General features: G+C 46.8%; 1 protein-coding gene across 3 annotated transcripts in view; it reads left to right on the forward strand.

Annotated features, from left to right (window-relative positions):
- LOC137350617 (AP-3 complex subunit beta-2) overlaps positions 1-21,920 on the forward strand; it is a 197,088-nt gene that overhangs the window by 94,448 nt on the left and 80,720 nt on the right. For 2 of the 3 annotated variants that reach the window (XM_068015359.1, XM_068015358.1), the window contains exon 2: positions 16,871-16,946. The exons of the other annotated variant lie outside the window; for it this stretch is intronic. In XM_068015359.1, coding sequence (XP_067871460.1) covers positions 16,871-16,946 — 76 coding nt within the window. The remainder of the gene's footprint in view (positions 1-16,870; positions 16,947-21,920) is intronic. 3 annotated transcript variants of the gene reach the window in all.

Below are 21,920 nucleotides of genomic sequence, written 5' to 3' on the forward strand. Positions count from 1 at the left end.
GGAAACCCCGAACAGAGGTAGGTGAGGTTTTGGTTGCACTTCAGCCCCACGCTCCTGATCTTTGGGCACCCGGTGCGGAGGGGCGTGGGCCGGGAGGTGGATCTCATCATTGGTCTGCTCCTGGGCCTGGCCAAGATGGCAATTCACAGGTCCAGGCTGCGGGCCGACAGGGGGTCTGTCCTCCCTGATTGCCTGCCCCTCTTCCGAGGTTACGTTCGCGCCCGGGTGTCCCTGGAGAAGGAGCGTGCGGTGTCCGCTGGTACGCTTGAGGCCTTCTGCGACCGGTGGGCACCGCAGGGGCTGGAGTGCGTCATCGACGCCGAGAATGGCGTTTTGATTTGAGTTTTTGTTTTATTTCTTTCTTTTTTAATAAACTTATTTTAAAATGTTTATAAAGGAGCCCTGGTGAATAAAGGCCCCCTCGACAAAAAAAAAAGGGGGTTAGATACAGAGTAAAGCTCCCTCTACACTGTCCCCATCAAACACTCCCAGGGCAGGACAGCACGGGGTTAGATAAAAAAAAAGGGGTTAAATACAGAAAAAAAAAGAGGCAGGAGAGGCAGGGTCACTGGGGCCAGTCTGGAAGGCCCCAGCGAGGGGGCGGGGTGGGGGGGGCGGGTGAAGGTGGTTGTGGTGGTGGTCATTCGGTCCAGGGGGAGGGGGTTCCTGGTGGGGGGGGTCTTCCATGGGCCACAAATTGCCCACGAAGGAGGGACCACCCCTCAAGCCTGCAAGGAGGGTGCCTCATTTTAGGCCACCTAAGGGTCTAAATTGGCCTCTGGGCGGGAAGGTCGACATCGGCTTATCCCGCACCTGGAAAGATCGGAATTGGGAATCCCGGCGTCGGGTTCCGTGGCGGGTGGTTCCGCTCCGATTCTCTGTCACCCCACCCCCCACACCATGAAACCTGCCTTCCGGACAAGCACAAAATCTGGCCCATAAAGTCAAGGTTTTTAATAGCTGAAAATCAATGTTGCCGATGAGGAGAATATCACAGCTGTTCTGCGGGAGGACACCTCGGAGGGGTCGTGCAGCGAGGCAATATGGGTGGAGCTCAGGAATAGGAAGGGTGCAGTCACGATGTTGGGGGTTTTCTCCAGGCCTCCCAACAGCCAGCGGGAGGTAGAGGAGCAGATATGTAGACAGATTTTGGAAAGATGCAAAGATAACAGGGTTGTAGTGGTGGGTGATTTTAACTTCCCCAATATTGACTGGGACTCACTTAGTGCTAGGGGCTTGGATGGGGCAGAATTTGTAAGGAGCATTCAGGAGGGCTTCTTGAAACAATACGTAGATAGTCCAACTAGGGATGAGTCCGTACTGGACCTGGTATTGGGGAATGAGCCCAGCCAGGTGGTCGAAGTTTCAGTAGGGGAGCATTTCGGGAACAGTGACCATAATTCCGTAAGTTTTAAGGTACTTGTGGATAAGGATAAGAGTAGTCCTCGGGTGAAGGTATTAAATTGGGGGAAGGCAAATTATAACAATATTAGGCAGGAACTGAAGAATTTAGATTGGGGGCGGCTGTTTGAGGGTAAATCAACATCTGACATGTGGGAGTCTTTCAAACGTCAGTTGATTAGAATCCAGGACCAGCATGTTCCTGTGAGGAAGAAGGATAAGTTTGGCAAATTTCGGGAACCTTGGATAACGCGGGATATTGTGAGCCTCGTCAAAAAGAAAAAGGAAGCATTCGTAAGGGCTGGAAGGCTAGGAACAGACGAATCCCTAGAGGAATATAAAGACAGTAGGAAGGAACTTAAGCAAGGAGTCAGGAGGGCTGAAAGGGGTCATGAAAAGTCATTGGCAAACAAGATTAAGGAAAATCCCAAGGCTTTTTATACGTATATAAAGAGCAAGAGGGTAACTAGGGAAAGGGTTGGCCCACTCAAGGACAGAGAAGGGAATCTACGGGTGGAGCCAGAGGAAATGGGCGAGGTACTAAATGAGTACTTTGCATCCGTATTCACCAAGGAGAAGGACTTGGTGGATGATGAGCCTAGGGAAGGGAGTGTAGATAGTCTCAGTCATCTCATTATCGAAAAGGAGGAGGTGTTGAGTGTCTTGCAAAGCATTAAGGTAGATAGGTCCCCAGGGCCTGATGGGATCTACCCCAGAATACTGAGGGAGGCAAGGGAAGAAATTGCTGGGGCCTTGACAGAAATCTTTGCATCCTCATTGGCTACAGGTGAGGTCCCAGAGGACTGGAGAATAGCCAGTGTTGTTCCTTTGTTTAAGAAGGGTAGCAAGGATAATCCAGGAAATTATAGGCCGGTGAGCCTTACGTCAGTGGTAGGGAAATTATTAGAGAGGATTTTTCGGGTCAGGATTTACTCCCATTTGGAAACAAACGAACTTATTAGCGAGAGGCAGCATGGTTTTGTGAAGGGGAGGTCGTGTCTCACTAATTTGATTGAGTTTTTTGAGGAAGTGACAAAGATGATTGATGAAGGAAGGGCAGTGGATGTTATCTATATGGACTTCAGTAAAGCCTTTGACAAGGTCCCTCATGGCAAACTGGTACAAAAGGTGAAGTCACACGGGATCAGAGGTGAGCTGGCAAGATGGATCAGTCATAGAAGACAGAAGGTAGCAGTGGAAGGGTGCTTTTCTGAATGGAGGGATGTGACTAGTGGTGTTCCGCAGGGATCAGTGCTGGGACCTTTGCTGTTTGTAGTATATATAAATGATTTGGAGGAAAATGTAGCTGGTCTGATTAGTAAGTTTGTGGACGACACAAAGGTTGGTGGAGTTGCGGATAATGATGAGGATTGTCAGAGGATACAGCAGGATACAGATCGGTTGGAGACTTGGGTGGAGAAATGGCAGATGGCGTTTAATCCAGACAAATGTGAGGTAATGCATTTTGGAAGGTCTAATGCAGGTGGGAGGTATACAGTAAATGGCAGAACCCTTGGGAGTATTGACAGGCAGAGAGATCTGGGCGTACAGGTCCACAGGTCACTGAAAGTGGCAACGCAGGTGGATAAGGTAGTCAAGAAGGCATATGGCATGCTTGCCTTCATCGGTCGGGGCATAGAGTATAAAAATTGGCAAGTCATGCTGCAGCTGTACAGAACTTTAGTTAGGTCACACTTAGAATATTGCGTGCAATTCTGGTCGCCACACTACCAGAAGGACGTGGAGGCTTTGGAGATGGTACAGAAGAGGTTTACCAGGATGTTGTCTGGTCTGGAGGGCATTAGCTATGAGGAGAGGTTGGATAAACTCGGATTGTTTTCATTGGAACGACGGAAGTGGAGGGGCGACATGATAGAGGCTTACAAAGTTATGAGCGGCATGGACAGAGTGGATAGTCAGAAGCTTTTTCCCAGGGTGGAAGAGTCAGTTACCAGGGGACATAGGTTTAAGGTGAGAGGGGCAAAGTTTAGAGGGGATGTGCGAGGCAAGTTCTTTACACAGAGGGTGGTGAGTGCCTGGAACTTGCTGCCAGGGGAGGTGGTGGAAGCAGGTACGATAGCGACGTTTAAGAGGCATCTTGACAAATACATGAATAGGATGGGAATAGAGGGATACGGTCCCCGGAAGTGCAGAAGGTTTTAGTTTAGGCAGGCATCAAGATCGGCGCAGGCTTGGAGGGCCGAATGGCCTGTTCCTGTGCTGTACTGTTCTTTGTTCTTTGATTGTTGGCCTCGGACAGGTGAATGCTTAGCCAGTCACCAACAGTGGGAGCTGAGTGAGGAGGGGATCCACTGGAGGTCAAAGGGCAAGAGCAGAGGTTAAGTGAGCTGTGGGGAGGGGGCATTTGTAAATGAGCTCAAGGATTTTCAGTTTGATGTATTGGAGACACTGGAGGCTGGAGAAGATAGGGGATGTAGTGCGAGATGTTACGTAAACCGTCTACTTCTAGTTCCATAATATCTCTTATCTCTGCCTCAGCCTATTTGCTGCCGAAACCTTCATCCATGCCTTTGTTATTTTAAATTTTTTTTATGCTTTCATGAGATGCGGGTGTCACTGGCAAGGCCAGCATTTGTTCCCCACCCCAAATTGCCCTTGAACTGAGTGGCTTGCTCGGCTATTTCAGAGTGCATTTAAGAGCCAACCACATTGCTGGGTCTGGAGTCACATGTAGGCCAGACCAGGTATGGATGGCAGATTCCCTTCTCTGAAGGGCGTTAGTGAAGCAGATGGGTTTTTACGACAATCGATGATAGTTTCATGGCACCATGACTGAGACAAGCTTTCAATTCCAGATTTTTATTGATTAACTGAATTTGAATTCCACCTGCTGCGGTGGTGGGATTTGAACCTGTGTTCCCGCAGAATTAACCTGGGCCACTGGATTACTAGTCCAGTGCTATTACTACTGTGCCACCATCTTCCCAGCACCAGCCTTGACTATTCCAGTGCCTTCCTGTTCTTCGGAATTATGCCGTGAGCTTGTTTACATCCAGTTGAGGGAGCAGGCAAGACTTTAACATCTCATCCGAAAGATGGCACCTCCCACAGTGTGGCACTCCCACAGTACTGCACTGGAGTGTCGGCTAGGTTAAGTGCTCAAGTCTCTGGAGTGGTATCTTCAACCCAATTCCCAATGATGGGAAGGTATGTTGTTGTTAAGAGAACCAGTTGCTGGGCCAGAAGGATTTTTTCCATGGGTTTCAGATCCATTATTCATGTTGAGTCTTTGGTATCATGAATACTGCAGTGTGACTTAGCCTTCACATAATTGCTGTGCCTTTTTATAATCCTCCCTTTGACGAGGGGATCTGAGTCCTTGTGTCCTTAGAGGTGAGATTGATCACAGATCTGCCGATAAGCGACTGCGTTCTGCCTTTTGATGACTGTTTGCAGGGTGGAGAGGGCACTGTGCCATGGCTGCCGGCTGACTGAATACCCAAGGGCCCCTCTTCTAAGCGTCCAGTTATAATGTAAAATTCAACTGCAGTGCAGCAAATCACTGAGCTGAGTGTCAGTGGCTCAGTAAACTCTGGAGCCCGTTCAGCATCTCCCTCTTTGATTCCTTCCAGACTTTCATTTTCTCATTCGACTGACCCCCTCTGTACAATACTGCACTGTTGGAGGTACCGTCTTTCGGATGAGACATTAAACTGAGGCCCCACTCTGTTCTCCTGTGCACAGGCACTGTTTATCAAACAACCAACTTCGCTTAAAAATCACATTGATGTTTGCGGGATCTTGCTGTGTGAAAATTGACTGCCATCTGCCCTACGTTACGACAGTGACTACACTTTGAAAGTGCGCCATTGGCTGTAAAGATGCCCTGAAATTGTGAAAGGTGCTATAGAGATGCAAATCTTTCTTTTAAAGACAGAAAGGTAATGAAGGCAAGATCAATCCCCCAATTCCTTGAGCCACATCTCCTTTAAATTTATAAGCCACTCCCAGTTAGCAGGCTGGCAGCTGCTATTAGCCCATTTCCACCCAGCTTCCGATAGCTTCAAAAGAGAACATAGAACAGTACAGCACAGTACAGGCCCTTCGGCCCACGATGTTGTGCCGAACCTTTAACCTACTCTAAGATCAAACTAACTACCTACCCTTCATTCTACTATCATCCAAGAGTTGCTTAAATGCCCCTAACGTATCTGCTTCTACTACCACCGCTGGCAGCGCATTCCACGCACCCAACACTCTCTGTGTAAAGAACCTACATCTGACATCTCCCCGAAATCTTCCTCCAATCACCTTAAAATTATGCCCCCTGGTGATAGCCCTTTCCACCCTGGGAAAAAGTCTCTGACTATCCACTCTATCTATGCCTCTCATCATCTTGTACCCCTCTATCAAGTCACCTCTCATCCTTCTTCGCTCCAATGAGAAAAGCCCTAGCTCCCTCAATCTTTCTTTGTAGGACATGCCCTCCAGTCCAGGCAGCATCCTGGTAAATCTCCTCTGCACCCTCTCTAAAGCTTCCACATCCTTCCTATAATGAGGCGACCAGAACTGAACACAATATTCCAAGTGTGGTCGAACCAGGGCCTTATAGAGCTGCAGCATAACCTCGCGGCTCTTAAATTCAATCCCCTGTTAATGAAAGCCAACACACCATACGCCTTCTTAACAACCCTATCAACTTGGGTGGCAACTTTGAACGATCTATGGACATGGACCCCAAGATCCCTCTGTTCCTCCACACTACCAAGAATCCTGTCTTTAAGCCTGTATTCCGCATTCAAATTCGACCTTCCAAAATGAATCACTTCGAATTGAATATACTTGCTGTCCCCTCACCTCAATATCCCTGCTGCCCCCCAGACCCCATTGTCCCCCTTGCTTGAAAATCCCTGTTGATCCCCCTTTCCCCAGTGACCCCCCTGCTGCCCACAGCCCCCGCAACTCCTCTTGCACTCCTCAGACCTCCAGTCCAACATTGCGAGCAAGCCAGATGCTGACCAACAGCTTCAAAGCGGGAGAATCTGACCCTGAAAAGATATCGCCCTGAATGCAGGGCATCTGACGCATTGAAGGGTTCACCAGAAGTGTAATGGGAATGGGTTTGTCACAATTTGTAGTTGCAGTCAACATTGCCACTTACCGTAGGGTAAAACCTAAAGTACACAAAAACACAGTTTAGAAATGACCGAAGGGGATTTATTTTACCCCAAAAAAATCTGGGATCAAAGGCCCTCGGAATACTTCGAATTCTGTCCCTTTATTTGGTGCATATTTAAATTTTGACTGTCAGGCCCAAAATAGTTTCTCTGGGAAGTTTCCCGATATTTTGAATTAGAGGGAAGAAAGGTATTGATGGTATTCACAGAGCTCAGACCATTTCATCACAGTCATGTGACAACTTTTCCAACAAACAAGCATTAACCGGTTCACTGTCACACCGCTCCTGTCATAGGATTCCGTGGATTTGCGGAATATTCCGAACTACCTCATTTAAGGAAACATAAGCATACTATAGTCACTAATAAATCCAATCAGGAATTCAGGAGAAATTTCTTTAAAGAAAGAACCTGCATTTCTATAGCGCCATTTCATGCTATCGGGATGTCCCAAAGCGCTGTCCAGCTAGTGTAGTCACTGTTGTAATGTAGGAAACTTGGCAGCCAATTTCCACACAGCAAGATCCCACAAACAGCAATGAGATCATGATTAGGCGATCTGTTTTTTTTAATGTCTGAAAGATAGCACCTCAGGCAGTACAGAAAGCAGTGGGAATGTGGAACTTGCTACCATGTGGAGTGGTTGAGGTGAAAGCATAGATTCATTTCAGGGGAACCTCGATACGTACATGAGGGGGGAAAGGAGTTGAAGGATATGATGGCAGGTTTAGATGAAGTAAGGTGGGAAGAGGCTCATATAGAACATAAGTACCAACATGGGCCTGTAAGGCTGAATGGCCTCCTTCTGTGCTGTAACCATTCTATGATTCTAGGTGCCAACATAGTTAGTCAGAAGGCTCTGTGCCAAGTCTTCCCGAACTGCCATTTTGTTCGATATGCCGCATGATATTGGGGAGTGGGCTTCCCAAAGGGGATTCCCCCTTGTGCTTTCTAGAGGAGAAATGGAGGGTTTTCCAGCAGATCAACTCGCACCAGGGGGTGACTGTACCCGCCTGTACTGAAAGTGCCCGCCTGTACTGAAAGATAGTGACACACTCACCTGACGATTGGCACTTGGTAACAGCTGCATGGGCTCCAGCTCAGTGGCGAGTCGAGCAGAAAGATGGCACCACCTCCAGCTAACTTGTAGCTAGAAAGCTGGCAGTGCCAGCGGCAGTAACATAGAACATAGAACAGTACAGCACAGTACAGGCCCCTCGGCCCACGATGTTGTGCCGAACCTTTAACCTACTCTAAGATCAAACTAACTACCTACCCTTCATTCTACTATCATCCATGTACCTATCCAAGAGTCGCTTAAATGCCCTGAATGTATCTGCTTCTACTACCACCGCTGGCAGCGCATTCCACGCACCCACCACTCTCTGTGTAAAGAACCTACCTCTGACATCTCCCCGAAACCTTCTTCCAATCACCTTAAAATTATGCCCCCTGGTGATAGCTATCCACTCTATCTATGCCTTGTACCCCTCTATCAAGTCACCTCTCATCCTTCTTCGCTCCTAGCTCCTAGCTCCTTCAATCTTTCTTCGTAGGACATGCCCTCCAGTCCAGGCAGCATCCTGGTAAATCTCCTCTGCACCCTCTCTAAAGCTTCCACATCCTTCTTATAATGAGGTGACCAGAACTGAACACAATATTCCAAGTGTGGTCGAACCAGGGCCTTATAGAGCTGCAGCATAACCTCGCGGCTCTTAAACTCAATCCCCCTGTTAATGAAAGCCAACACACCATACGCCTTCTTAACAACCCTATCAACTTGGGTGGCAACTTTGAGCGATCTATGGACATGGACCCCAAGATCCCTCTGTCTTTAAGCCTGTATTCCACATTCAAATTCGACGTTCCAAAATGAATCACTTCACACTTTTCCAGGTTGAACTCCATCTGCCACTTCTCAGCCCAGCTCTGCATCCTGTCAATGTCCCGTTGCAACCTACAACAGCCTTCCACACTATCCACAACTCCAGCAACCTTAGTGTCATCGGCAAACTTGCGAACCCAGCCTTCCACTTCCTCATCCAAGTCATTTATAAAAATCACAAAGAGCAGAGGTCCCAGAACAGATCCTTGACCACTGGCCACCGAGCTCCATGCTGAATACTTTCCATCTACTACCACCCTCTGACTTCTATGGGCCAGCCAATTTTGTATCCAGATAGCCAACTTTCCCTGAATCCCATGCCTCCTTACTTTCTGAATGAGCCTACCATGGGGAACCTTATCAAACGCCTTGCTAAAATCCATATACACCACATCCACTGCTCTTCCTTCATCAATGTGTTTTGTCACATCTTCAAAGAATTCAATAAGGCTTGTGAGGCATGACCTGCCCCTTACAAAGCCATGCTGACTGTCTCTAATCAAACCATGCTTTTCCAAATAATCATAAATCCTGTCTCTCAGAATCCTCTCCAATAATTTGCCCACTACCGACGTAAGACTGACTGGTCTATAATTCCCAGGGTTATCCCTATTCCCTTTCTTGAACAAGGGAACAACATTTGCCACCCTCCAATCATCCGGTACTACTCCAGTGGACAGTGAAGACGCAAAGATCATCGCCAAAGGCGCAGCAATCTCTTCCCTCGCTTCCCGTAATATCCTTGGGTATATCCCGTCTGGCCCCGGGGACTTATCTGTCCTCATATCATTCAAAATTTCTAGCACATCCTCCCTCTTAACCTCAACCTGTTCGAGTATATCAGCCTGTTCCACGCTGTCCTCATAAACGACCAGGTCCCTCTCACTAGTGAATACTGAAGCAAAGTATTCATTTATGACCTCCCCTACCTCCTCCGACTCCAGGCACAAGATCCCTCCACTATCCCTGATCAGCCCTACTCTCACTCTGGCCATCCTCTTGTTCCTCACATAAGTGTAGAACACCTTGGGATTTTCCTTAATCCTACCCGCCAAGACTTTTCATGTCCCCTTCTAGCTCTCCTAAGTCCATTCTTCAGTTCCTTCCTGGCTACCTTGTAACCCTTTAGAGCCCTGTCTGATCCTTGCTTCCTCAACCTTAAGTAAGCTTCTTTCTTCCTCTTGACTAGCTGTTCCACATCTCTTGTCATCCAAGGTTCCTTCACCCTACCATCCCTTCCCTTCCTCATCGGGACAAACCTATCCAGCAGTCGCAGCAAGTGCTCCACATTTCTGTCGTGCATTTCCCTGAGAACATCTGTTCCCAATTTATGCTCCCCAGTTCCTGCCTAATAGCATTGTAATTCCCCCTCCCCCAATTAAATATTTTCCCATCCCGTCTGCTCCTGTCCCTCTCCATGACTATAGTAAAGGTCAGGGAGTTGTGATCACTATCACCGAAATGCTCTCCCACCGATAGATCTGCCACCTGGGCTGGTTCGTTGCCAAGCACCAAGTCCAACATAGTCTCCCCTCTAGTCGGCCTATCTACATATTGAGTCAGGAAACCTTCCTGGACACACCTGACAAAAACTGCTCCATCCAAACTATTTGCACTAAGGAGGTTCCAATCAATATTAGTAACTGTCAGCTGTGCCCTCTATTCCCTTCATGGCCTGGCATGGTAATGCTAATATATGGGGAGGGTGTGCTTGACTGCCAAACAGGGTCACCTGCCTCATTACCTTTCAACAACACATCCAGTTCAATAACTATCGACCATCATGTGATAGCGATTGTGTCAGCCATTATTGTTGGCCAGTTACCCTTTGCAAAGCCTGGCATTTGCTTTAACAAATATTAACAGTCTTTGTTAAGACTGCCAGCGTTTTTGTCCCATATGCAGCCACTTACCTTTAAGTGGCCGCTACCCTTTACATTTGCCTGGGCCTGCTCACCCAAGATGTCCTTCTATTCTCTTTTACTTCTCTGCTGTGCTCTCTAAACTGGGTCCGATACAGACTGGAGACTCACCCCCACTGAGTAACTTCAACTAACCCTTCAAAATCTTCCAAGTCTTCAAGATGCTGAGAGGATGTTCCCCTCGTGTCGAATCTGGAACTAAGGGGCACCATTACAGAATAAGGGGTCTCCCGCTTAAGACAGAGATGAGGAGAAATTTCTTCTCTCAGAGGGTCGTGAATCTTCGGAATCCTCTATCCCAGAGAGCTGTGGAGGCTGGGTCATTGAATATATGGCCTACTCCAGTTCCTATTTCTTACGTTCGTATAATCAGGCCAGGCTGACACGCTAACAATCAGATAGTAAGTGTCCCATCAGAGACCCTCGCGAGACTCTGCCCTTATTTGGGTGATCATAAGATCATAGGAAATAGAAGCAGGAGTAGGCCATTCGGCCCCTCGAACCTGCTCTGCAATTCAATAAGATCATGGCTGATCTGATTGTAGCCTTAACTCCACTTTCCTGCCTACCCCCCATAACCTTGACTCACTTGTAGATCAAAAATCTGTCTGTCTTAGCCGTGAATATATTCAATGATTCAGCCTCCACTGCTCATTGGGAAAGAGAATTCCAAACACTAATGACCCTCTGAGAGAAGAAATTCCTCTTCATCAGTGTCTTAAAAGGGAGGCCCCTGATTTTGAAACTGTGCCCCCTTGTTCTTGATTCCCTCATGAGGGGAAAACATCCTCTCGGCATCTACTCTGTCAAGCCCCCTCAGAATTTTATATGTTTCAATAAGATCAGCTCTCAATCTTCCAAACTCCAATAAATATAGGCCCAACCTGCTCAACCTTTCCTCATAAGACAACCCCTTCATCCTAGCAATCAGCCTAGTGAACCTTCTCTGAACTGCTTCCAATGCAAGAATATCCTTCCTTAAATAAGGAGCGTAAAACTGTACGTAGTACACTAGGTGCAGTCGCACCAATGCCCTGTAGAATTGTAGCAAGACTTCCCCACTTTTATACTCCATCCCCCTTTGCAATAAAGGCCAACATTCCATTTGCCTTCTGTATCTGCATGCTAACTTTTTATGATTCACGTAAAAGGACACCCAGATCCCTCTGTACTGCAGCATTCTGCAGTCTGTCTCCATGTAAATAATATTCTGCTTTTCATTCTTCTCACTAAAGTGGACAACCTCACATTTCCCTACATTATACTCCATCTGCCAAATTTTTGCCCACTCACTTAATCCATCTCTGTCCCTTTGCAGACACTTTGTGTCCTCACAACTTGCTTTCCTACCTATCTTGTATCGTCCACAAATTTGGCTACAATACATTCAGTCCCTTCATCCAAGTCATTTATATAGATCGTAAATAGTTGAGGCCCCAGCACTGATCGCTGTGGCACCCCACTAGTTACAGTTTGCCAACCTGAAAATGCCCCAATAATCCCAACTCTCTGTTTCCTGTTAGTTAGCCAGTCCTCTATCCATCTTAATATATTACCCCAACACCATGAGCTCTTATTGTGTGTAGTGACCTTTGAATGCCTTTTGGAAATCTAAATACACTACATTTACTGGTTTTCATTTATCCATCCTGCTTGTTACTCTAAAGAACTCTAATAAATTTGTCAAACATGATTTCCCTTTCCTAAAACCATATTGACTTTGCTTGATTGTATTATGATTTTCTAAATGTCCTGCTGCTACTTCCTTAATAATGGATTCTAGCATTTTCCTTATGAGAGATGTTAAGCTAATTGGCCTATAGTTTCCTGCTTTCTGCTTCCCTCCTTTCTTAAGTAGGGGTGTTACATTTGCAGTTTTCCAATCCCCTGGTACTGTTCCAGAATCTAGGGACTTTTGGAAGATTATAACCAATGCATGGTAATTTCTTATTGGTGGAGGGTTGCCCCCATGTGTGAATTGAACAAACTGGAGTTGCTGTTTTTGCCTTTCTCACAGTCATTCTACATTTGACACTGAGTGTGTGACTGTTAAAGGCATGAATCACTTGAGTGATGTATGTAGGTTGGCAGAGACTGTAATGGGAGACTATTAAAAAGTGAAGTGAGGTTAGGAGTGCTGGAGATGCCACAGTGATGTAGCCTAATGGTATTTTCATTTTAATTTTCCATCCAATTATTCTTCAGCTGTTCCCTGCCTTGGTCAGGCATTGGTCCCCACCGAATGGACTGACCACCATTTGTGGTCAGGAAATACCACACTGGTTATGGAGGCTGTCCAGCCAACATGGTTTATGGGGAATGCAGGGCAGCACTGTTTGAAAATCATACTGTGGGAGAGGGTTGAAATACTACATTTTATCAATTCCCCAACTCCTCAACCATTCACACACACACGCACACACAGAGTACCCAGAATCACAGAATTGTTACAGAAGGAGGCCATTCGGCCCATCATGTCCACACCGGCTCTCTGAATGATCAGCTTCCTCAGTTCCTCTCCCCTGCCTTCTCCCCCTTCTCCCCGTAACCCTGCACATTCTTCCTTTTCATATATCTGTCTAATTCCCTTTTGAATGCTTCAATTGCACCTGCCTCCACCACGTTCTCAGGCAGTGCATGCCAGACCTTAACCACTCGCTGCGTGAAAAAGCTTTTCCTCATGTCACTTTTGCTTCTCTTACCTTCTCTTACTTTAAATCTGTGCCCTCTCGTTCTCGATCCTTTCACGAGTAGGAACAGTTTCTCTCTATCTACTCTGTCCAGACCCTTCATGATTTTGACTACCTCGATCAAATCACCTCTCAGCCTTCTCCAAGGAAAACAGTCCTAACTTCTCCAATCTATCTTCAGAAGTGAAATTCCTCATCCCTGCAACCATTCTCGTGAATCTTTTCTGGACCCTCTCCAATACCCTCATGTCTTTCCTCAAGTGGGACACCTAGAATTGGACACAGTACTCCAGCTGAGGCCGAACTAGTGTCTTATACAAGTTCAACATAACTTCCTTGCTCTTGTACTTCATTCACTCACACATAGTACCCCATTCAATTTTCCTCTGTTACGACCTCAGTAGAGAGAACTCCCCAGACCAATTAAATGATTGCATGACAAGATTTCACGTTTTAAGACTTTTACTATAACAACTAAACTAAAAAGTCAACATTAACATAATAAGTAGGTAACTAATACTCTAAATTACAGAGAAAGGTATTTCCCATTAACTCATTAACACACTCGAAAACCCCATAACACATTTATCCATTACACAGTGTTCTCAGTGAATTGGTATTCTTGCAGTTAAAAGTCCCAAACTCCTCCCAGTTGCAATGGGTTAGATCTCCCAGTGTCCTTAACAAAGCCAATTTCCTCTTCACTTACTTCTTCCAAGCACACTCGACCGATCTTCTCTAAATAAGGCAATCTCCACTGACACTGGTCTTTTCACCTCCGCAAACCATGAGCCTTCGAACCAGGTTCAAATCTTAGCCTTTCACTGCATCAGTGTTCTGAGAGCAGTTGTTTTCTCTCTCTCTCTTTTCTGAGGCTGTGCAGCTCCTGCTGGTTTCTTTGTGTCTTCCTTTCTTACTTACAGCCTGTCAGACTTAGGAAAACCTGTTGAATTTATCTAGAATCAAAAGTCAATAGTCATTTTCCTCTTAGAGTCCATTAGTCTGACCATATCAAAACCACACGGGCCATCCTTTTTTCCAGGTGTTTATAATTGCAACGCGAATTTTCATTTTTAGAGCCCCCGGCTCCCTGTTTATGATCTGAGAGTCTGGGAGAGCGAAACCTATTGTCCAACAAGTGTTACAACTTTGTACTATTTCAATAAGGTCTTTGATCTGGGTTCCCTGTTTGTATGGTAACCAAGGCTTGTTTCTAGGCAGACTTGGTGTGAGGTCACATGTCTCCTCAGAATCCATTTTACACTGTATTAAAAATCACAGTTTTTAATACATAGCCATACTACAAAGTCCAGTATTCACAGCACCACCCTCACACACACTGTGCCCCATCCAACTCCCCACCCTCACACACACTGTGCCCCATCCAGCTCCCCACCCTCACACACACATGTGCCCCATCCAACTCCACACCCTCTCACACACACTGTACCTCATCCAACTCCCCACCCTCACACACACACTGTGCCCCATCCAACTCCCCACCCTCTCACACACACTGTACCTCATCCAACTCCCCACCCTCACACACACACTGTGCCCCATCCAACTCCCCACCCTCACACACACACTCTACCCCATCCAACTCCTCACCCTCACACACACACTGTGCCCCATCCAACTCCCCACCCTCTCACACACACTGTGCCCCATCCAACTCCCCACCCTCTCACACACACTCTACCCCATCCAACTCCCCACCCTCACACACATACTGTACCCCATCCAACTCCCCACCCTCACACACACACTGTCCCCCATCCAACTCCCCATCCCCTCTCTCTCACACACACACACACACACACACACACACACACACACACACACACACACACACACACACACACACACACACACACACACCTACTTTGCAGAACAATGCCTCAGGAACATATCCCTCACAAGAGAGAGAATCTAGTTATTGATGGTCAGACAGGGAAAGAACTATGACTACTGCCAGGGGGTTCCCAGGGAGAGAGGATCAATACAAAACCATCTCCGATCAGACATGGGTGGAATAACAGGTTTCAAAATTAGTTTCAACCTCAGGGTTGAAGGAGACAAATGGAACTTGTGCAGGATGGTTGAGAGACAATTGGAGACGAACCAGAGGCTCTGTGGTTCCAGGAAGGCTCAGCAGTTGAAATCTACCATTGATGTATGATGCATTTACATTCTGGATACTGAATCAAGTTTATGCTTGTAGAATACACGGCAGTGGAAATTCTGAGGTTGCTTTGTATGGTGAACAGTGTTTGTCTTTACCCTCCTCGTTCTGCATCACCTTTGAAAGCCCAGTTAACAGATACTGAGGGTGGTGGGGGGTGAGATGGCTTTACAGAGTTTGGGTCATTGAGCTTCATTGGTTAAGATTAATAAAGCCTTGTGCCCAGAAGGCAATTTCAAGGATCACCCTACTTTGTCCTCACCGTCCTTTGCCCTTTACAGTTGCAGTTATCAGTTGTGACCTTGGTTATTATCCTCCAAGGTCAGACAAGAAGGATGGAGAGTGAGGAGTTGGAGAAGTACATGACATTCATTGTGTAGGGAGGAATGGGTGATTTGAGACCTATCGTTCCCGAAGCTTTTCACCACGGGGGGCTTTCCTCACCTCAATTCTGGGTCTGTTGTAGACTCACTGAAAGAGAGAAATCACAATAATTAGTCAACAACTCCATTTATCATTGTATCTTGAGACCATCAGGAGAGTAGAAGGGGAATGAGATGGAACCTGGGTCTTTTCTAGTCTAGCAGTTCCTACAATTGGGCCGTGAGAAGTCTGAGTTTTGATTTCTTTGACACTGGTGATGGGGAAGGTTGGTATATAAGCAAAGCCCAGCCTGCTGAGAACAAAGAGAGGTGAAGAGCTGGTCCAGTTGCTGACTTGTATCTTGGTTGCTCGGCATCATTAAACACCCTGTGTTCTCCATAGACGACTGTGTTTGCAGCTTTGGGAGAATGTTGTGGACTGGTGCTTATGAGGGACCTGAGTAACAACTGGGCGGCACAGTGGCGCAGTGGTTAGCACCGCAGCCTCACAGCTCCAACGACCCGGGTTCGATTCTGGGTACTGCCTGTGCGGAGTTTGCAAGTTCTCCCTGTGACCGCGTGGGTTTCCGCCGGGTGCACCGGTTTCCTCCCACAGCCAAAGACTTGCAGGTTGATAGATAAATTGGCCATTGTAAATTGCCCCTAGTATAGGTAGGTGGTAGGAGAATTGTGGGGATGTGGTAGGAATATGGGATTAATGTAGGATTAGTATGAATGGGTGGTTGATGGCCGGCACAGACTCGGTGGGCCGAAGGGCCTGTTTCAGTGCTGTATCTCTAAATAAATAAATCCCAAGGGAGGGCTCAACTGAATCGGGAATTCTTCAATAGTGTGAAATGAATGATAGCAAATCGCAGCCTGTTTTTAATGTCTCTCCACCTTCTAATTTCCATTGTCGTCAATAAGCTGCTAATTCAGCTTGTTTTCCACTATTATAAAAGTCAAAATTACTCCTATTATCACCTCAGCGCATTTCAATATCAGTCTGATGCTGCTTATCCTCCTCTCCTGTAAGAACTCAGCATTTCCAAGGACAGTGTGTTCCACCTTTCCCCTACATTGAGCGCTGTGACCTGAATTTCCAAGTGAGCATCTGCCGGTGTGCCTCTGGGGTTGGATGTGGATCATGCTTCTGATCTAATCGAAAATGGGGTGCTGGGATTTTCTCCCTGATCCTCAGTGAGGTTCCCTCAGTGAGCTAGGATGGAGCACTGACTTAAAATCGTGTGCGTGCCCAGAAACTAACGTGGTTTTCACCTTCCCCAGACATGACGACCTGAAGGAGATGCTGGACAGTAATAAGGACTCGCTGAAGCTGGAGGCGATGAAGAGGATTGTAGCGGTGAGTCCAACAGAGGAACCAATGATCAGGGGTTACAGATTGGAAAATTGATCTTGCCCAGTGCCCTACTAGGCTCCTATATATATATTCTGTCTTGTATTCTGGTTATTGAGTGCTCGCCAAACTTGTGTGGTAATTTGGTTTCTTATGGTGAAGGAATGACATGGTTTGAAATACTTGGGCACTAACAGAAACAGCACAGGCATGGATTTGTGCCCACTGGTCTTAGAGGACAATCCTTCATTTCACCCTGTTATGTGTATGCAGGGACATTGAATCCAGGTTCTAGACTTACCCACCTGAAAGAGGAACGTGAATAACAAAAGCAACTTGCATTTATATAGTGTCTTTCATGTAGATAAACTACCCACGGCACTTGACAGAGATGTAGTCAGACAGAAATTGGTAGGATGACCAAAAGCTTTGACGCAAGCGGTGGATATTTATGCAAGGATAGTGTTAACAGTGGCTCAATTGATTGCACCCGGACCACCAGAGGCAGAAGGCTGAGGGTTCAAATCCCACACCAGAGACTTCAGCACAAAGGGAGTGCTGCACGGTCAGAGCTGCCGTCTTTCGGATGAGATGTTAAACTGAGGCCCCGTCTGCCCCCTCAGGTGGAGGGTATTCCAGAGTGTGGGGCCCTGGCAGCTGAAGGCATGCTCACCAGGGGGAAGGGGTTTCTCATGTTTCCCAGCAGCTGCCTCCCAGTGCCCATCAAGCTTGTGATGTATAAAATGTGCCCAAATGTTTCTCCTCGCTGCTCGCCAGTCCCTGCAGTGTCTGAGACTATTTCAGTCTGCGTTGTTGTCACATCATTCAGCGATGCCAGATGTACACAGGCTAGATTTGCTGCGTTATATTCATTGGATTTTACTGCTGATGGCAGGAAAAACTCAAGCCAATTGTAACTTGTAGCAACGACTTTATTTTAATGTTTGAAACATCACCCTGCCAGGATCAGCTAATGTTGGATTTAAAGGTCGAATTATAATGCAATCCAAAATACTCATGTAAAAAATGATATTGGCACAGATTGGGAGACCAGGAATCTTGCTTATTTCTTCCTCAGTGTGCCCAGCTGAGGGGCAGGCACATGATCTACACCAGGGCCTCTGCCACTCGTACCCCCACCTCCTGTCAGAATGGTTCTTGGGCTGCCTTATTTTCCTATTGTGTATCCTTTCAGTATCACAAGTTTACATGGGAAATTCCCATTATAAATAGAGTTTGCAATAGAAAAATTGACAGGAATTCGTGCAAATCTGTCATTTTTTTTTAGATAGTTTGATGTATGGCCCCTCTTCTAAGAATCGACTTGATGCTACTTGGGGCCATTCTCAGATGGCTTATTTGAGGTTTGGGACACATATGTCGGTCAGAAAGTGGCCTTTTGTGGACACGTACAGCCGCACCAACTCTGCATTGATCCTCTCTGCAACACGTCCATGATGTCTTGAAATAGGACCTCATTTGACGCCTGGTTCCCGTGAGTGACTCTCTGCCCTAGAGCCTGTGAGATTGCTGTGGGACGGAGACTGCTCAGCAAAGCAAGGGAGGGGATCTGACTGAATGCCAGTTTCAGCAGCAGCTGTTGGGGACAGAGAACAGTGACCTGTTAAATATTTATTGATGGTGTGGATGGCAGTTTCCAGGCCTGCGCACACTGAATTATTTACTCCAAATAGTCCCGGGGTTTTATTTATTTACTAATCAGCCTCTGCCGTGTTGCCCAAAAAGAACAAGGAGTTCCTTACACTCCCTGTCTACAATCCTTCAACCTGCAAACTTCTTTTGGGCACAAAATAGGGTCTCTAAGGTTTTCCTAATGTTAAATTGCAATTGGATTGTAAATTTGACGGATGATGGTACATGGATGGTACAAATTATAATGAATTGTAATGTGATATTGACAGTCACTTTACCCTTGTAACTCATATAGGTGACATCTTCCTGAGTTAACAAATGGCTGGATCTAGTTCTCTCTCTCTCTCTCTCTCTCTCTCTCTCTTACCCTCTCCTACCCTCTCTATCTCCTACCCACTCTTTTTTATTTGTTCATGGGATGTGGGCATTGCTGGCAAGGCCACCATTTGTTGCCCATCCCCAATTGCCCTTGAACTGAGTGGCTTGCTGAGCTATTTCAGGGGCATTTAAGAGTCAACCACATTGCTGTGGGTCTGGAGTCACATGTCAGCCAGACCAGGTAAGGACAGCAGATTTCCTTCCCTAAAGGACATTAGTGAACTAGATGGGTTTTTACAACAATTGACAATGGTTTCATGGTCGCCATTAGACTAGATTTAATTCCATTAATTTAATTCAAATTTCACTATCTGCTGTGGTGGGATTCGAACTCCTGTCCTCAGAGCATTAGCCTGGGCTCTGGATTACTCTCTCTCTCTCTCTCTCTCTCTCCTCCCCACCCCCTCTTCCTCCCTCTATCTCTTTCTCTCCCCTCCCTCTCTCTCTCTCTACCCTACCCTCTCTCTCTCTCTCTGCCCCCTCTCTCTCTCTCTCCTACCCTCTCTCTCTCCTACACCCTCCTTATCTTCCCCACCCTTTCTAGCTCTCTCTACTAACCTCTCTCTCTACTACCTCTCTCTCTCCTACCCTCACAATCTCCTTCTTTCTTTCTCTGCCTCTCTACGACCCTCTTTATCTAATCGGAGGGTTGTAGGGCTGGAGGTTAGAAATAGGGAAGGGCCATAGAGTGACTTGAAAATAAGGATTGGAGATTGTGGTAATTGTCAGACCAGGAACCAGTGAGCACAGGGCTGCTGGGTGAACAGGATTTGCTGCGACCTAGATACAGACAGAAGAGTTTTGGATGAGCTGAAGTTGATGGAGAGTGCAAGTTTAGTTTAGTTTAGAGATACAGCACTGAAACAGGCCCTTCGGCCCACCGAGTCTGTGCTGACCATCAACCACCCATTTATACTAATCCTATACTAATTCCATATTCCTACCACATCCCCACCTGTCCCTATATTCCCCTACCACCTACCTGTCCTAGGGGCAATTTATAATGGCCAATTAACCTATCAACCAGCAAGTCTTTGGCATGTGGGAGGAAACCGGAGCACCCGGAGGAAACCCACGCAGACACAGGGAGAACTTGCAAACTCCACACAGGCAGTACCCAGAATTGAACCCGGGTCGCTGGAGCTGTGAGGCTGCAGTGCTAACCACTGCGCCACTGTGCTGCCCAGGTGGAAGGCTGGCCAGGAGAGCAGTGGAATAGCCGTGTCTAGAGGAAACAAAAGCACGGATGAGGGTTTCAGCACGGATCAGTTGAGGCAGGGGTAGAGGTGGGAGTAAGGGGGCCTTGGGGAAGATAGGGAATTGAAAGCTCAGTTCGGGGTCAAATAGGACCGAGGTTGCAAACGGTCAGCTTCAGCCTCAGGCAGGCCAGGGAGAGGAAGGGAGTCAGTGGCCAAGGATTGGAGTTTGTGGCGGGGATCCATCCACTTTGTCCAGATTTACAGGTGGGAATTCCCTGTGTGAACGGGTGATGGTGTAATTACATCCTCCCACCAGTGGAGGCAGTGCTGCAGGAGAATGCAATTATTGTTTGATAAGTTTACAGAGACATTTTTAATTATAAATGTGGATATAAACATTTTAAATGAAAATGTATTAAAAATATGACAGAACATTTGACCTTAAAATGTGCAGTGAATTACATCTGTGGCACAAAGGTTCAACTACGGATCTGCTCATCTGCACCTGAGGACAACAATTGGTCTGTAATCTCTGTGTGCAGTGCCACGGGAGGTCAATGAGTATTATACTGTAAATATTGTCCACATGTGCACTTCCTGTTGTGGCAACTTGCAAATATCACTCTTCCGTTACCAGCTGTAGAAATGATTCTAAAAATTCAAGGGGAGGGGGAGGGGGAAGGGAATGACTTATGTAGAATTGTCATAACTGTGAATCTTTACATTTTATTTGCAAGACAAATGTTATTGGGGGGTGGGGGGGGGGGGGCAAGAGTCAAGGGATGAGGACTCTGTGCACCTGGAGTTCGGAATGTTGGAAGGGAAATAGGCCATTTAGCCACTCAAACCTGTTCTGCCATTAATGAAGATTATGGCTGATCTGTGACCTAACTCCATATACCTGCCTTTGCCCCATATCCCTTCATTATCTTTGGATAACAACTGACCCAGCATCAACTGCCATCTATGGATGAGAGTTCCAAACTTCCACCATCCTTTGTATGAAGAAGTGTTTCCTAAATTCATTCCTGAAAGGCCTGGCTGTAATTTTTAGACCATGCCCCCTAGTCCTAGACACCCCCAACCAGCGGAGTTAGTTGTACTGCTCTCTCTGACTCGGGACTGTGTGTAGCACTGTATGCCAGTATGCCAATTGAGATGAGGCAAATTTGCCTTCAGATGGGCCCTGCCAAAGCAGCCTAGACTCCCAAATCAAGATCATCCCCTCTACACAGGGGGAAAACTACACGGAGGCCTGGGCCAACTATCCTGTCACCCTCCTCCCCAACATCTCCCAAAAGGTGGTCGGGTGCTGGGTTTTCCAGCTGAGTGGGACAGAGGTGCACCCACAGTAGAACATCTGCCCGGCTGTCCCATGCAAGACAGGCGTCCTTCCCCTGACCCCACGTGCTCCAGCTCGGTTGACGCTGGATGACACCAGCAGACACGTTGCCAGCGTAAATTCCAGAATCACCTCATGGGGAATTTCGGGGATCCCAATCTACCTCTGCCGATTATGTCATGATTCAGGCCTCCGGCCAGTAGCTGGCATTGTGGTAGCTCCTCTAACTGTCTTCCAGCAAATTGGGGCCTTACTATCGGAACCTGTGGCTTTTCCCTTTGAGGTTGGTGGAACGTCTCCATCTTTTGGAATTCTGTTTTGAACTATCTGATTTTTTTTTAAAAACTCTTATATTCGTCACCTTCAACTCCCCAGTTGAAAATGAATATTTATCTGAAACATCCAACT

Source organism: Heterodontus francisci, chromosome 35 (genome assembly GCF_036365525.1).
Source record: "Heterodontus francisci isolate sHetFra1 chromosome 35, sHetFra1.hap1, whole genome shotgun sequence".
Lineage (NCBI taxonomy): Eukaryota > Metazoa > Chordata > Chondrichthyes > Heterodontiformes > Heterodontidae > Heterodontus > Heterodontus francisci.